Source organism: Pollachius pollachius (assembly GCF_949987615.1).
Source record: "Pollachius pollachius genome assembly, chromosome: 3".
Lineage (NCBI taxonomy): Eukaryota > Metazoa > Chordata > Actinopteri > Gadiformes > Gadidae > Pollachius > Pollachius pollachius.
Window position 1 is genome coordinate 18,371,187 of NC_136936.1, and position 16,267 is coordinate 18,387,453.

The 16,267-nt window shown below is 42.1% G+C and overlaps 1 protein-coding gene across 4 annotated transcripts; it reads right to left on the bottom strand.

The window, feature by feature from the left end:
* Positions 1-523: 523 nt before the first annotated feature.
* On the bottom strand, positions 524-16,165 carry LOC307073685 (uncharacterized protein). Of its 4 annotated transcripts, none has more exons than XM_079733604.1 (28): positions 16,034-16,165; positions 15,433-15,563; positions 15,123-15,224; positions 14,516-14,626; positions 13,756-13,849; positions 13,032-13,084; positions 12,733-12,885; positions 12,409-12,516; positions 10,355-10,468; positions 8,210-8,270; positions 7,970-8,007; positions 7,620-7,674; positions 7,394-7,521; positions 6,974-7,066; positions 6,806-6,865; positions 6,151-6,249; positions 5,930-6,025; positions 5,745-5,819; positions 5,137-5,214; positions 4,915-5,022; positions 4,616-4,678; positions 4,383-4,445; positions 4,177-4,278; positions 4,000-4,083; positions 3,826-3,912; positions 3,671-3,742; positions 3,540-3,581; positions 524-1,357 (listed from the first exon to the last, which is right to left on the bottom strand). In XM_079733604.1, the coding sequence occupies exons 1-28, from the start codon at positions 16,053-16,055 to the stop codon at positions 539-541; spliced, it is 3,111 nt and encodes a 1,036-aa protein (XP_079589730.1). In that variant the 5' UTR covers positions 16,056-16,165; the 3' UTR covers positions 524-538. The 4 variants fall into 4 exon arrangements, with proteins under 4 accessions (XP_079589730.1, XP_079589729.1, XP_079589728.1 ...); XM_079733603.1 differs by having other exon boundaries at positions 4,003-4,083; positions 6,151-6,252; XM_079733602.1 differs by having other exon boundaries at positions 6,151-6,252.
* Between the last annotated feature and the right edge of the window lie 102 nt (positions 16,166-16,267).

Sequence of the window (16,267 nt, forward strand, 5' to 3'; positions counted from 1 at the left end):
TTAGACTGAGGGAAGAAAAAACTTCATAATGATAGAACGCCGGTTCTGTATCGGTGAAGTATCCCTTTAAGTAAAAGTCCTGGCCACCCGTGACTGAACTCAACTTCCTGGCCATCCGTCAGTCAACTAAAAACTTTCTGCCAGGTCAGGCTGCCACTGCAGTGGCAGACTGACTGTTCCCATTTTTACCTTAGTTAACTGCCTACTACTTAACTACTACTTAACTGACACAAATCAGCTGGGCAAGTGTCAAGTATATTGTTTGCTCAGGTTGCATTTAGATTGTGTTTAGCTAGTTATTACATATTCAGAAAAACATATTCAGTAAGCATATATGTTGTGATCAGGTTTGATTGATCAAGAAAATCAGTCACTAGGTATGACACAACAAATGTTCAACAAAAGTTTGTTGACAATGTCAACAAACTTGTGCTTGTTAACATTGTCATTAATGTTGTAATCATTAGCCTAAATATTTTCTTTAATCTGCTTTGTTACAGAAATTGGAAACCAAACATGACCATCGAGATAAATCAATTTATTGCTTCACCAACATAGGCAAAAGGATGGATTTATAGAACCCCTCCAGCAGCCCAAGGTTTGCGGACCAAGACTCGTCAATATCCACTTCCAAGACCAGAGAGTCCTTGGTGGTCCAGGTGACAAAAGAGCACCGCTCTGTCCCAGTGATGTGCATCTGCCCCTGCACCTGATGCCAGTATCGGTGGGTTTTTTTTAGAGAATAATGCCCATCTACTTTTTCTAAGAAGAAGTATTTATTTTTCAAAGCCTCGTCAATTGTCAGGTCTCGGGCACTGTAAGGACACTTAACCTCAATGATGGATGATTCTCCCACCAAACCATCTGGTGAAGCGCCCAGCATCCCTGAGGGTGCAAGCCAAAGGCCGGACTTGTTGACCTGAACATTTTTGACTTGTTCAAAGACCTTGATTCCCTCAATCTCATTCGTACATCCCCACTGGATCGCTGGCAAATCGCCAAGGGAACTGGGGCTTAGCAACATTCCAATGACCGATGGAGCAACACTCCGTCCCTTCAGCAGAGCTGGCAACACATCGCCAAATTTGCTGGCCGTCAGCCTGCCCTCCCTAAGAGTGTGCCAAAGGGTGCTGGTGCTCTGACCGACAGTGGCAGCTTGCACAGCATCCCGCTGTTGGTCATTGACCATCATTGCAGTCACAATACCCTGAAGACCCTGGTTCTGTCGCCGGGCAATTATGGACCGCACAGCCAAAGATGTGAGGTCCTCCGGTTCAGCAATGGATCTTCCTGGTTCAGGTTCCTCTTCTGTGGGCTCCCGATCAAGAGGGTTGAATTCAGCCCGAGGAAACAGCTCCTTGAAACGTGACGTTTTCCATCAAGGACAAGAAACATATGTTAAAAAAGCACATAGGACGTGATTATTTTGACTATCCGACCATAACTTAATTTCAACAGATTAATTTACCCAGCGCAACACTTTAAAAATAAAAACAAATAAACAATGACTCCTTTAATTGTTAGGTGGTTTATTTGCAAAGAAAATTAAGGTAATCAATTTTTGGTCAATTCAGTCTTCGTAAACGTCTGATAGGCCAATACATAAATTCCGCGGATCACTTGAATAATAATACATTTTAGAATGCCCACCTATACTATATGCCCAGTTGGACCTGTGGAGGCGGGAAAGATGCAGCTGATTGGACCACCCACAGCCACTACCAATTAGTGTTGGACGTGGCACACGTGTGATCGTTCATACTCAAGTTAATTTACTGGAATCTTTATGTTGATGTTTGTGTCATGTTCAAATGTATCACACAAATTAGCGAGTAGGCTTCAGAGAACAAACAGAGGCACAAATTATATTTCCATATTCCCAATGATTTTAATTTTGATTTCAGGAAGCACCATCCAAATGTGTCATTCTTTCTTAAAAGCACTGAGGCCAAGAGAAGATGAGATTAAAGCAATGACCATGGCCAGCTGAAAAGTACCTCTGTCTCGTGACCTTGAGGTAATCTCTGAACAATGCCAACAAAAAAACAATTTATTCAATTAACCAATTTCAGGCAACATTTTTTTTTTGCAACATACATACTCATAAATCACTGATATAATCATCTTTGACTTGACTCCCCCAACATTATTATAATCTTCCCATTCTGAAGACGATTGGATCAGAAGGACATTTTCAGGAGCTTGTTGCTGGTCGTCAGTGACGATACGACCTTTGGCCTCTTAGCAAATCACTTGAGGTGAGGTAGCTGGTGGTAGTGGAGGAGGAGGAGGTGGTGGTGGTGGTGGATGGGTTGGTGGTGGGGAGACTTCCAGCGTCCATGGTCCTCCTGGGGTTCCCCAACAGGGCCTCCATGGGGCTGGGGGGCCTGCGGATGGGGACCCTCTCAACGGCACTCTGCGAGGAGCTCACGAAGCTCCTGGGCGTGTCGAAGCGAGACAGGGACTTCGGCTCGGCGAAGCCCACCTCCTTAGGCTCCAGTTTAACCATGGATCTGGATGGGAGCAATACGGGGGCTGGGGCGATGGTGCCGCGAACACCACCACCACCAACACAAACATCACCAGTTTGTGTTGGTGGGGACTTCGGCTCGGCGAAGCCCACCTCCTTAGGCTCCAGTTTAACCATGGATCTGGATGGGAGCAATACGGGGGCTGGGGCGATGGTGTCGCGAACACCACCACCACCAACACAAACATCACCAGTACCGCCACCGCCGCTGCTGAGCCTGATGGTGCTGACGGAGCTGCTGGGGACACTGACGGTGCTGCTGCTACCGCGACTGCCGGGGATGGGCTCCCTCTGTGTGGGGAGCGAACCCTTCAGCGTGGCGTTGCTGATGCTACCGCCACCCCCGGGGATGGGCTCCCTCTCCGTGGGGAGCGAACCCTTCGGCGTTTCAACAGAGCTTGGCTTTCCGCTTTGACCATCGTCTTTGGCGTCCTGGGGTGCCGGATTATATGACATTTGAAGAGATTGAAACCACTTGATTCACCTGGGATTTCATGGATTGCATTGTCGGCTGAGCACACTAAAGCCCCGTCTCAATGACAGGCGTTAATAGGCATGGGTCTGTTGTTGGAGGCTGTCTAGGAGCCTGTCTAGGAGCCTGTCTAGGCGCTATAGGCTGTGCTGAATGGGGCTTTTTAAAGCTGACCTGAAGCAGTCTCTTGCTAATTAGGTCATGTATTTTTAAAACCTAAACTTATTCTCTTTTCACTCCTTACTTTTTATAGACTTTACTTTTTTCTAAGATGTCTGGCAATATAGTTTCATTCAAAAGGTTAGCCTGAAAGTTGAACATCTTTGAAGTCTGGGTGACAAAATTCGTCTCAGTCCCACTTGGCGTTCAGCTCTATTTAGTGTAGATGCTCGTCCCATAAACAATTACATTGCAACACTGCCATGGGCTCTTTTTGAGCTCATCATGGCTCATCATCTCATTATTGTGAAGGTCAACAGAAGGTCATGTAACATCTCACTTCTCCTGATGAGCGAGACCTTACAAATGAGCACCCACCTGCTTCTTGTTCTCCTTGTCAGTGTCACTCCCTGATGAGCCCTGAGTGACAAGCAGAGAGCCAATCAAATGCTGTTCTGTAAATTCTATATTTCTATGTTTTTCATCAACCTGATGGTTAGTTCACTCACCTTCTTCTTATCCTTCTTCTTCTTCTCATCGTTGCCACCTTCACTATCACATGAACTTGGTGGACCTTTGTCCTGTAATAATGAAGATGTTTGTTTATCCCACAATAGGATGCATCACCTCGATTGATTTACTTTTCTTGAAGAATGAGTATTACCTTCTTCTTCTTCTTTTTCTTATCCTTCTTCTTTTTTTTATCCTCATCCTTGCCGCTGTCACTGTCAGATGAGCTTGAACTGGAGTCCTGGTGAACACATCAAACGTTGCAGCACCAGTCTCCTAAAAATAACACTGAACGCCTTGATGCGTTGATCTGACTAGAATGGATTACCTTCTTCTTCTTCTTCTTCTTCTTCTTCTTCTTTTTCTTCTTCTTTTTCTTCTTATCATCATCACTGCTTGAAGAATCAGAGTCCTTGAGACCAAAAAATGATTAATTGACGACTTTTCAATCCTGTGGCTTTCACCCTGAAAGTTGACCGGTTCCATTGATAGTCGTCTCCCTTACCTTTGACTTTTCCTTCTTCTTCTTCTTCTTCTTCTTCTTATCCTTCTTCTTCTTCTTCTTTTTCTTCTCATCACAAGAAGAATCAGAGTCAGATGAGGAAGCCTGAATGCGGGGAAACCAACAGAAAAACCACACACGTGACGTGATGTTCCGACTCCCTCAGGAGCCTGTAAAGGCCAGCGTTAATATTCCACCAACATACGCACATCCTTTTTCTTTTTGTCTTTCTTCTTCTTTTTCTTCTTGTCATCCTCACTGTCAGATGAGTCCTGTAAGAACATCGGGAAATAAATCGGCATTATATTTTTTTCTAATTCCATTATATATTGACTATTTAAAAAGAAAAAAGTGTTTTTACATAAAGGCAGGTTTAAACACTGTGGATCATTGTGGCTACAGGAAGCAGCATTTACTATCCATGGACAATGAAGAAAAACACCTTCTGCTTCTTCTTCTTCTTCTTCTTTTTGTCATCATCACTGTCTGAGTCTGAGCCGTCGTCCTGAGAGACACAACAACACAGTGACACCACCAGTCCTCTCTACAGGACGACTGCAGCTGCAAACTCACACGGCCGGAGGCTTAAAGCTCTCACAAAATAAAATCAAATATTAGTTGAATTGCTAATGTCAATTGTAACTCAAAGCAGAAAAAACTTAATGCAGACGCTTCACGAAAGCAGTTGAAAAATGCCATCTGACCTCCGTCAGTAAGGGCATTTAAGGATGAGAATCTCACCTTCTTTTTCTTCTTTTTCTTATCTTTCTTCTTATCTTTCTTCTTGTCTTTATTCTTCTTATCCTTCTTCTTTTTCTTATCTTTCTTTTTCTTTTTCTTGTCCTTTTTCTTTTTGGAAGACACAGATGAAAGTGGATTGAAGGCACAGAGAATCATGCTGACTTCCTGTCAAAAGTTGACATTTAATATTGAAAATATATCCTGTGTGTTTAGACTTCTCACCTCATCATCCTCACTGTCAGAGGAGGAGGAAGACGAGGAGGATAAGGAAGAGGAGCTGTCATCAGAAGAGCTGGACTCCTGAAAACACAATTGTCAGTCAGCAGTCAGTCGTAGTTTTCATTGTATTAAGTGCCGCTCCGGTAACTAATAGACATTTAATAACTGGTAATAGTTAACACGTTTGCAACACACAAATGCCTCCTAATTTAACTGTCACAGCTTACAATTTGATTTCCAATTGAAAATATTTAATCTCTTGATTTCTTCAAATTGCTACAGTTTAATTATATAATATTTTTTTTAAATATATTCATTATTTAAATGACATTGTGTCCTTTCCTTACTTAATGTAAAATACCAAAATGTCTTCAGTACTCCACGACTGCCATCTCTTTATTAACTAGCACCACTTACGGTAAGCCTGGGCTCCGACTTATTCATTAATAAGTTGAATCCCGTGAGTAAGGGGTGAATATCATTTTATGAACTGAATTGCATGAAGCTGAGTAAGGATATGTAGAATATCTGTGCGTGGTGCATATTGTGTGCAGGTGGATTATTGTGTATATAAGGTAAAAGTAACATTGACACTTAAGTCTGAAACAAACCTTCATCTTCTTCTTCTTCTTCTTCTTCTTCTTCTTCTTCTTGTCATCATCACTGTCTGAGTCTGAGCTGTCGTCCTGAGAGACACAACACAGTTACACCACCAGGCCTCTCTACAGCACGACTGCAGCTGCCTCAGCACAGACTGACACGGCTCGAGACTTAAGGAACAGAGTTATGTTCTCACCTTCTTCTTCTTCTTTTTCTTGTCTTTCTTCTTATCTTTCTTTTTGTCTTTATTCTTCTTATCTTTCTTCTTTTTCTTCGCTTTCTTTTTCTTGTCCTTTAGTTTTTTTTGGAAGACACAGAAAATGAAAGTGTATCGAAGTCTCAGAGAATTATACTGACTTCCTGTTCATAACTGACATTTGATATTGAAAGAGTGTCTTTTGTTATTAGTGTCCTCACCTCATCATCCTCACTATCAGAGGAGGAGGAAGAAGAGGAGGAGGAGGAGGAGGAGGAGGAAGAAGATGAGGAAGAGGAGCTGTCGTCAGAAGAGCTGGACTTCTGAAATACACATTTGTCAGTTAGCAGTTAGTCGTAGTTTTCATTTTAGTAAGCGCATCACCAGTACAACACGACTGCCACCTCTTTATTAACTGGCGTCGCTTACAGTAAGCCTGGGCTCTGACTAATTCATTAATAAGTTACCAGTTACCTTATCCCAGTTACCTAAGTGGTCATTTGCAAATACTTAAGGGTTCAATTTAACTTAATGAATCGATTGCATTTAATTGAATAGAAGAGCTTCATGCGCTATGTGGTGAACAAGCCACTCTACTGCTGTTTGAGGCCAAATTGCAGAGCAATGAGGGCCCTGCATAGGCCCCTGTAAAGGCCAGCATTATAGCTAATATTTAAAAAGTCAATATTTGTAATATCTTTCACTCACAACATTCAAAATAATATGCATTATTTGTGTATTTAGTGACTTTTTGTGACTATATGTATACATAGTGACTATAGAATAAATGTGCACCGTGCATATGTGCACAAGTTGATTACTGTATGTACAGATACAAGGGAGATCTACAGTGTGTACTAAAGTCAAGACAAACACCTTCTTCTTCTTCTTCTTCTTCTTTTTGTCATCATCACTGTCTGAGTCTGAGCCATCGTCCTGAGAGACACAACACAGTTACACCACGAGTCTTCTCTACAGGCCCTACAGACTCTACAGCACAGACTGACACGGCTGGAGACTTAAGGATCAGAGTTAAGTTCTTACCTTCTTTTTCTTGTCTTTCTTCTTATCTTTCTTCTTGTCTTTTTTCTTGTCTTTCACGTCATCATCGTTGTCTGATGAACATGCACCAGAATCCTGTGGCAAAGAAAATACATTGCACATGCAAATATTATCTCCCAATCACCATTGCTGTCCTGTTCATATTACCAGTGATGGAACTAACTATCTATCTAACAATTTATATATGTTACAATCAGGGGCGTAGGAATCAGTTTAACATTGGGGGGGACACATATCGAAAACCTGACAGATCCGGTATAATTTTTAGGTGGGACAAATGCGCCTGTCTCCGATATTGGAGGGGACACGTCCCCTCCGTCCCCCCCGGTTCCTACGCCCTTGGTTACAATCAAACAGGGCCACACGTGCCTTCTCCCCCGTCTTCAGAGAGGAAAACTTTACCTTGCTCTCCTTCTTCTTCTTCAACACCTTTGTCTTCTTGTCCTCGTCCTTGGCTGTCTCCCCTTCTCCCTCGTCATCACTTATGTTGCCAGGGTCCTGATCCCTTGGCTGTGCCTGGGCACCCTCAGCTAGGGTGCCAGACAGTTCATGTGGTCGTCAGTACAGAAAATACATTGTTTTTTTAACCTCCCATTGATTGGACCAGTCAAGAAAAAGCAAGACATACCATAGAGGTCACGTGCCACCGAGCAATCCCCTTTGGGCTTGTTCTCCTTCTTGTCCTAAACAAAGAACATTAATACTGATTATGATTTGATTATTTGTGTTGTTTTATGCCTTGTCTTTCTCACCTTGCAGTTTGATTGTTATGTCATGTCAATTATATGTAATTTGATATTATCTTATCTTGTTCATGTTACGTCTTTATTTTCCTTACCGTGTATTGCTATGTTGACACACCACACATGCAAGTTCATACCATGTTTGCAGTCCAAATAATTTGGCTAATCTCACTTGAGTCTAAGCAGGAAAAGTAAGTACTTGTATGACATAGTATTTTACAGCGTTGGAAAATACCTTGTCTCCATAACCACTTGGTCCTGCAACCACGTCACCTTTACAAAGACACACACACACACACACACACACACACACACACACACACACACACACACACACACACACACACAAAACACAGACACACATGTGCACACAAACACAAAAAAAAACAGGAACCAACATATTTAGTGATCAGCAGGTACAACAGACCGCTTTCATTCATTCTGAGAGAACACGCTGTGATGAACTTCCCCTTACCAACAACGGAAACAACAGTGACATTCTCCTCGTCTTCCTGCTGACCGCCATCCTTCTCCCCCTGCAGGATTAAGCACAATAAGGCTTGTACATCAGAATGCATCATGGGAGCTACTTTTGGCGACAGTCTGCCATATTGAGAGGACTCAAGAGAGCTCTAGTCCTATAAAACAGTAAACCAATATAAATATACGGTAAGTTAGGCTAACAACACTTTTTTGCTGAAAGACACTACGTTTTGTCATGTCTCTCACGCTGTTTCATTTTCAAACCCAACAAATTTTAATTTGTTGGGTTTGAACATAGCTCATGTTCACTTGAACATAGCTCATGCATTTCTCATTTTCCAATTAAAGCACACGACATATTCACCACGTTAATTCAGGTATATCAGAATGTATGCAAGTCAAGTTTGACATTAAATATAATGCTAACAAGAGTGTGGTAATGGTTTGTAGGACAAAGGATGACATGGAAATTAAGTTCCCTACTTTTTATCTATCTGGGGACGAGCTGGGGGTGTCTCTACTAAATACTTTGGGCACATTATCACTGATGCGTTGGAGGATGATGCTGACATAAGTAGACAGAGGAGAGTGCTCCATGTCCAAGCTAAAATGCTGGTAAGAAAATTCCACCACTTTTCTGTTGATTTCAAGATAAACCTGTTTAGAGCCTACTACTCCCCTCTCTTTACAGCTCCACCCTGGGTGAAGTACAGGAAGGAGAGCATACTTTGAAAGTGGCTACAATGAGTGTCTTAGAATTCTCCTGAAGAAACCAAGGAGTACCAGAGCCAGTGAGCTTTTCTGTAAACTGGGACTAACCACTGTCATGGCCCTGTTGAGGAACCTCACCTTTAAGTTTATTAGCAGGCTGGACCGCTCTATAAATTAGATAATTGTTCTGATGACAGATCCAGGCCGTAGCTCTGTCAAGTACACTTCTAAGATCTGGGAACACTGGCATGAGTGCCTTTTTTAGCTTTTTATCTTTCCTTTGTATATTTATGCAATGTATTGTTGTATGTAATGTAATGTTTGCCTTGTGGGCCTCAAGCCTGCATTAAAGTTTATAATAATATCATTCCAAAAAATTCATTTTATTTTCTGTAGGGATTCTGTCTACTCTGTGTAGAGAGGAAGACATGTTATGTTACATAAATGTTCCATGCCACATTCTTCGGCAGGCCCAGGCAGAGCTGAACGTTGTGGGATTTGTGTTGATGACGGCTGGTTGAAGCAGCCTCACCTGGCTGGGTCAGATTGAACTCTGGCTGGGTGAGGCTGCACAACTGTTACAGGTTAAACCAGTCACCACCACACACACTCAATCTCCTTCATGGCAACATGGAGCAACGGGCAACGTATCGTTACTGAGGAGCCAAATGAAAGTCACCTAAGTGGAGTGTAGCATGGACATTGTTACAAATATCGTGTCCTTGAATGATTCTACCTATGTATGCCATCACACTCTACAACTCCTCACTCGGGGGGAGGAGGAGGAAATAGAGGAAATAGAGTAAAGAGGACAGAAGAAAAGGAGTGGTGCACTGTGCAGTAACAATAATCTAATCAACCCACATACATACCTGGACGCTATTCTTTTTTTGTGCAATAACCTAATCCACCGTTTAATTTAACTGCTAATTTAATTTATTTAATTGCTAATTTCTGCGAATGTCATTTGTCATTTATTTATTTATTTATTTATCCACTGTATGACAACACCATATACAGCCATATCTTTATCTATATTTATCCTCTATACACTTCTCTACATTTATTCTTTTATTTTACTTGAATCCTGTTTTACTTCTATTCTTATCTCTACTTTCAATATTAGCTAAGAGTTTATTGTTTACTGTTATTGTTTACTTTTTATGTTTAGCTAAGAGTTTATTGTTTTATCTTATATTGTATATATATTGTGTTGTGTTTCTGTAAGCTACTGGAAATTCAATTTCCTTGAGGGAGTCATCCCAAAAGGATCAATAAAGCCAAGTCTAAGTCTAAGTCTATGTCTAAAACAGACGTACATAGGTTCCCTAGAACAGTTTTAGAATACGGTCACTGTACAAATATACAGCAGCAGCCAACAGGAGCTTTTACCGCCTTATGGCTTCTGAAAACTAGGAAAAGTTACCTTTTTCTTATACTCCTTCTTATCCTTCTTCTTTTTATCCTTGTCACTGTCAGAAGAGGATGAAGAGGAGGAGGAAGAGGAGGACGAACTGTCTGAAGAGGAAGAGCTGGAGTCCTGAGATACACAAACAATATAATTCAACACACATATTTAAATGATATGTATCGATAAATAGACAAAGGCATATCTTTGAATTGTATTTGATTTGAAACTGACAATGTGTTAAAATTTAGATGAACTTTCGGAAGGAGACGAGCTGGTGTCCTACCAAAGAACATGTTTTTTTGTTCATTGCAGCCAGCTCCTAAATTGATATACGGGGATATCACGGAACTGGTCCGGCTAAATGGGTGTAAAGGATAGTTGTTTGAATGATTGCTAAAATCAGTTTGAGTAATAGTTTTTAAGGTTTTATCCTTTTTATTGGATAGTGATTAAGACAGGAAGGTATGGGAGATGGAGGGGAAGACATGCAGTAAAGGACCATGGGCAGGAACTGAACCCCGGTTGCTGCGGTAAGGACTGGGCCTTAAAGGTCCCGTGACATGCCACCAGGTGTGGTGTGATTAGCCGTTACAAGACGTTTTGGAAATTGGTCCCTTATGACATCACAGGTGGGCGTGTCCACCTAAATGTGTGACGGATAGATGAGCAACGTTTGCTACAGTCCACTGGGGTAGGCTGGTAGACTGATCTATCCAGCACATATCTAGGTGGACAAGCCCACCTGTGATGTCGTAAGGGGCGGATTTCCAAAACGGCTTGTAACCAACCACACCTTGGTTACAAGCCACACCTGGTGGCATGTCATGGGACCTTAAAAGGTCCCATGACATGCCACCAGGTGTGGTGTGATTAGCCGTTACAAGCCGTTTGAAAATGGTATGGAAATCTCACCTTATGAGGTTTTCTAACGTTAATGAGTTCGCCTAGCCTGCCTATGGTCCCCCAATGGCTAAAACTTGCATTCGGTGTAAAACGAGCACTAGGTATCCTGCTCGCCTTTGAAAAAATGGAAGCTCAGGCACGCTGATTTGGAATGTGGCCCCATATGCCGTCATAAGGGGCCAAGTTACCCCCCCTTTCTCTGCCTTGCCCGCCCAGAGAATTTGTCCCGCCAATGAGACAATGAGCTACGACCGCGCGAGCGCCACATGTGTGTGTGTGTGATTACACACACTGTAACGCAAGTGTTGTACACTTCTTGTTATTTGGATAACCGTTCTGCCGTTGGTGTTATGGCGCATAACAGGTCGGTTCTCTGACGTCTCTGGTATTTCCACAACGGGACTCGTAGTGGGGGTTATCTTAGCCATGGTTGAGAAGGAATTGGGAGAAAGGAACATTGGCTTTGACTCCCTGAAGTACATGAACCGCGACTTGGAGGAGAGAGGGATTGTTGCCCATGATTGTCTCCCACGGAGCCCCGCTGCCCGCTGCAGCGAGGCACCGCCGCGAAGCACCACCCCTGGGGGGCGGTGGTGCCTCGGCGCTGCCCGCTGCCAAGGTGCCTTTCGACAGACATCGAAACGGCGCGTTTGGGGAAAGCTCAATGTGCGACTGGCTCGTAGTGCCTGTAATTCTGCACCCCGGCTGAATTTCGGGAACGTCTTAAATACTGTGTTAGGGGCCCACTAATATCTATATTAAAGCATCCATAATATATGCCATGGGACCTTTAATGGTACTCACTCTACCCGGTAAACCACCGGAGTTCTTGAACCATGAACAAATATACATTCATAATGTCCATAAGCCGGCAGCTGCAGTGACAATTTATCAATTTTCCAAACAGTTAAAAAGTAGTGTTCTGATAAAATAACGTCATTAACATTTGATCTTATCACCTCTAATATTTAAGGAAATCAATTTAAAAAAGACTGGGCACATGGTACACGGTTCACTCACACTAGGGTCGGGTGACACTGACGGAATGGAATATCAGGGTTGTATAAAACTATGACGAGTCCATATCTATACGGTCTCGAAATATGTATTTCTTCATAACGACCACTGATAAGGGGTCAACACCTCCCTCCACCCTGGAACCATACCTTTTTCTTCTTCTTCTTCTTCTTCTTCTTCTTCTTCTTCTTCTTCTTTTCTTCTTCACTCTCAGACGAGGAGGAAGTGTCCGAAGAGGAAGACGAGGAGCTAGAATCCTAGAATACAACGATTTATAAAACATTCAGTCATATTAACTAAACAATTATTGGCCGGTGGATGACATTAAGAGGATAAGCGTTAAAAGATCAACCAGCAGGGAACAGGTTGAACCTACAACACCCTTGGAGAAACCAGACTAAACCAGTCCAATCCAAACAAACCTTTAGTTTAAATGATAATTATTCTGCTTTGAATCTATATACAGTACATACCTTCTTCTTCTTCTTCTTCTTCTTGTCTTTCTTCTTGTCTTTCTTTTTATTTTTCTTCTTGTCTTTCTTCTTATCTTTCTTCTTGTCTTTCTTTTTATCTTTCTTCTTTTCCTTTAGGTCATCACCATTGTCTGATGCGCTCAGGTCCAGTTCCTAGATAATGAATATTACATTGTTATACTACTTTACACATACACACATATACACATGGAGGCAGCCAGGCAGCTGGATTAAAAGACAGACAGGTGGGCAAGCAAACAGACAGGCAGGCAGAAAGAAGATGAACTGTTGCCTCTTACATCCACATCGATGTCAGATGGTCGCTTTTGACAGATACAGGTTTCGGGGAGGCCTGAAAAAACATTGAAAAAGTTTTCAATGAGGGTTTTGTATGCAAGACTTTTTGAGGTATGACGTGCTAGTTAGGGAAATGTCCAGAGGGCTGACCAATCCCCATGCACTTCGTTATCCAGATGTCAAACCCAGGCATGTGACGGCCTTGTAACTTTAAAACTAAATTCAACACAATTTATCCACAACTTAACAATAAAAGTAATACTGTACACCGTGCATCATATTAGCAAATAAATGCAACATACAGCTCATGGAAATGTTAAAGCGCTGCTGTTGCCACTGAGATTTAAATAGGAAATAGAATGAAGGTGTACATTTCATCAGAGTCATTGTCCTAAGTCTCTATCAAGAGAGACAGAACACGATTGTATTGTTCACTGAAACCTCCCTAGCAGGTATTTAGGAAACGACATGTCTACCTGGCAACACAAACCAATCTTGACTGATTGACCGAGAGCGAGATAAAACAAGTCAACAAAACGTGCACATGACTACAACTGCTCCAATCTGCCATGTGAACACTAAACACCTACGTTTAATAAGTAACAATGCATTCAATTAACTTTTAATCGGGAGCAATAGTAAGCCACCGAAACTCCCTTCAGACTCACCCCCTAGATACATACAATAATGTGCTGTGTGAAGTTATGGACAAGTAGTAATACTTACGCGGCTCACACACCGCAACACTGCTCCAGACATACTCCTTCCTCCTCTTCGTCTTCTTCTTCTTCTTCTTCTTCTTCTTCTTCTTCTTGTCATCCTGCAAGCCGAGCAGAGGAGACTCAATGTTATTCCTATTTCAATTAAGCCCCAGCCAATGCTGTCAACCTTTCTTTGAGAATGACATGGTTTCCAACTCTTTCTTTTTACGCTATATTGTTTGTCATATTTGCTCAACGGAAAGGTCTGTGCCTTGAGTTAAGATTACGATACATTGCAACATAAATACTAACTACAAGGTACTTATTTCATAAACACAAGAATATCAGATATAGTTGCAGTGGGTCTTGTTTATAGTTAAGTTCAATCTCGACTGAAGGGTAAACTATGGTAAGCTTTCATAATATTAATTTGTGACACTGTGACACATTAACTGAGATTTTTGGTTGTTGGCTAATCTTCCTCATTTCGCTGGGGTTGTATTCTCTTGTCTGTTGTTCGCCTCAATTATTTTGTTTCTAGTTCAGTCTTTGTAGCACATTGAATTGTGTCTGTGTAAAAAATGTGAATCACACAACTGGGACAATATATCATGGATAAATCAAAGGCCATGCCCTAATATGGGGTATTGATTGATGGGAGTTTTCAAAGGCATCTAATAAATCATTAGTGCATCAATGCCGCAGCAATACAAGAAACACAAACATGCATCTCAATGCATGCATTATTCCCTGTAGCACATGCATTTAGTTGTGTCCCACATTACCTCACTGTCGCTGTCTGACGAGCTGCTTGAGGAGGATGAAGATGAGGAAGAGGGGGAGGAGGAAGAAGTGGAGGAAGAGGAGGACGACGATGAAGACGATGAACTGGAATCCTGTTCAGAAAAAGAGGTTGATGGTGTTTTTATGTATTGTTTTGACCATGGCTGTTCAGCTCTGAATCAGCATTTTTAGCAGCAATTAGTTGCACTGGGGACTCTTATTAGGAGTCACAAAAACACACCCACCCACACCTTTACACACACCCATCCAAAAGTATTTTTCCAGCAGTTGTGAAATCGAGACACACCCTTGTTACTCGGGTTTGAGTAGCAGATTCTTGGCTTTCTTTATATAGGCTGTTCCTTCTGTCGTACTTGGTCTCAACTCAAAGACTGATGTAGATTCAGAGTCTTATATCACCTCACCTCTGCCTAAAACCTTGGGTCTAATATGTTCAACATATGTTAGTAAGCTGAGCTTGGGGAGAGACACATGGTCGTGACATATCCACAACAGAGGATGATACCATGGCAGAATCCAAGTTGTCCCAGATCTTTTTTTATTTCATGACTATGATTAAATTGATTATGTTTCAAGAAATGATTATACCTTCTTCTTTTTCTTTGTCAGCTTCTTCTTTTTCTTCTGCTTCTTACTGACACACTCCTCGTCACTGTCTTCTGAGGACAGAGAGCTGTCTAATGAAAACCCCTGGTAAAAGAATATACAAAAGTCAGAATATATAGTTATTGCATCAATTATTGTTCTGTGAATATTGTGTAATAAGTCACAAGTGAGTGAGTCACAGCGACACGCGGTTTGAGTAATGGTAGAAGGGAGTTTCTAGCCAAAATAAATTTTCTTGGAAGAAATAATTATTTAAGCAACCAACTTGAAAATCCATCTCCGGTGTACTCACACATTCTTCATGTTCATGGTTGTGTTTCTCTCCATCCAGGGTGCTGCAAGGAGTCCCGGGGTTGGCCAGAGTCTCCATAGAACCTGAGGGGAATCCCTCCGGCTGTAGTCGCCCTCCCAAATCGGCCCCGGCTATATAACAAAGCATTTTGGGGGTCAGATTAAGTTGTGGGTCGATGGTTAGGTTCAGGTTTAGGTGTTCAGTTATGACTAACAACACCTTTCACTTTTTACAAAATCAGACGAGGTGCCTACTTTAGAGACTAGGGCACAGTTGGAGATGTCATTCAACTTCATTGTTTTGCGGAATATCTGAGCAATGCACCTAATTTTTATACCGCAGATAAAAAAGTTATACAACGGGCGTTATAAGATTGATCGGAATGAAAAGTGAATTAATAAACATTGATCGTGCTAAACTACAGCAAAAATAGCCTGGTAGAGCAGTCTATCATCTACTGCAGTTCGGCAGCCTATACCACAACCATTATAACACAGAAATCAATCATAACCTAACCTAACCCTAACGCCCTTCAATGCCTTCCACGTAATGCTGAATATTGAATATTACATTGCTAGCACTACAGTGATAAACAGCTTACAAGAGGGTGGCTTGGAGTCCATCGGGTGTGTGTTCCTGGTCCAGGCCGACCTCCAAACCTTCCGTCGTGCGTCTCACCGCCGTTAGGGAACACAGTGAAGGGACTGGGAGACACATATTTGTAGGCAGGCTGTTTCTCTGTGGGCGTTGGCAGGTAAGACTGGTTTCCCATGCAAATTGGTTGGCAAAGAACGATGTCAAGTTTCAGGTTTTGGATTTGGACTTTGTGACTTTT

Bases quoted from the DNA above. Each gene is read 5' to 3' on its own strand.
- LOC307073685 (XM_079733602.1), bottom strand. From the start codon at position 16,055: ATGGACTCCAAGCCACCCTCTT. The intron at 13,085-13,755 runs GTAAGTATTACT...ATGTTTTTTCAG, and splicing joins TGTTGCGGTGTGTGAGCCGC to GCCTCCCCGAAACCTGTATC. The intron at 4,084-4,176 runs GTAAGGGAGACG...TTTGGTCTCAAG, and splicing joins AGAAGAAGGAAAAGTCAAAG to GACTCTGATTCTTCAAGCAG.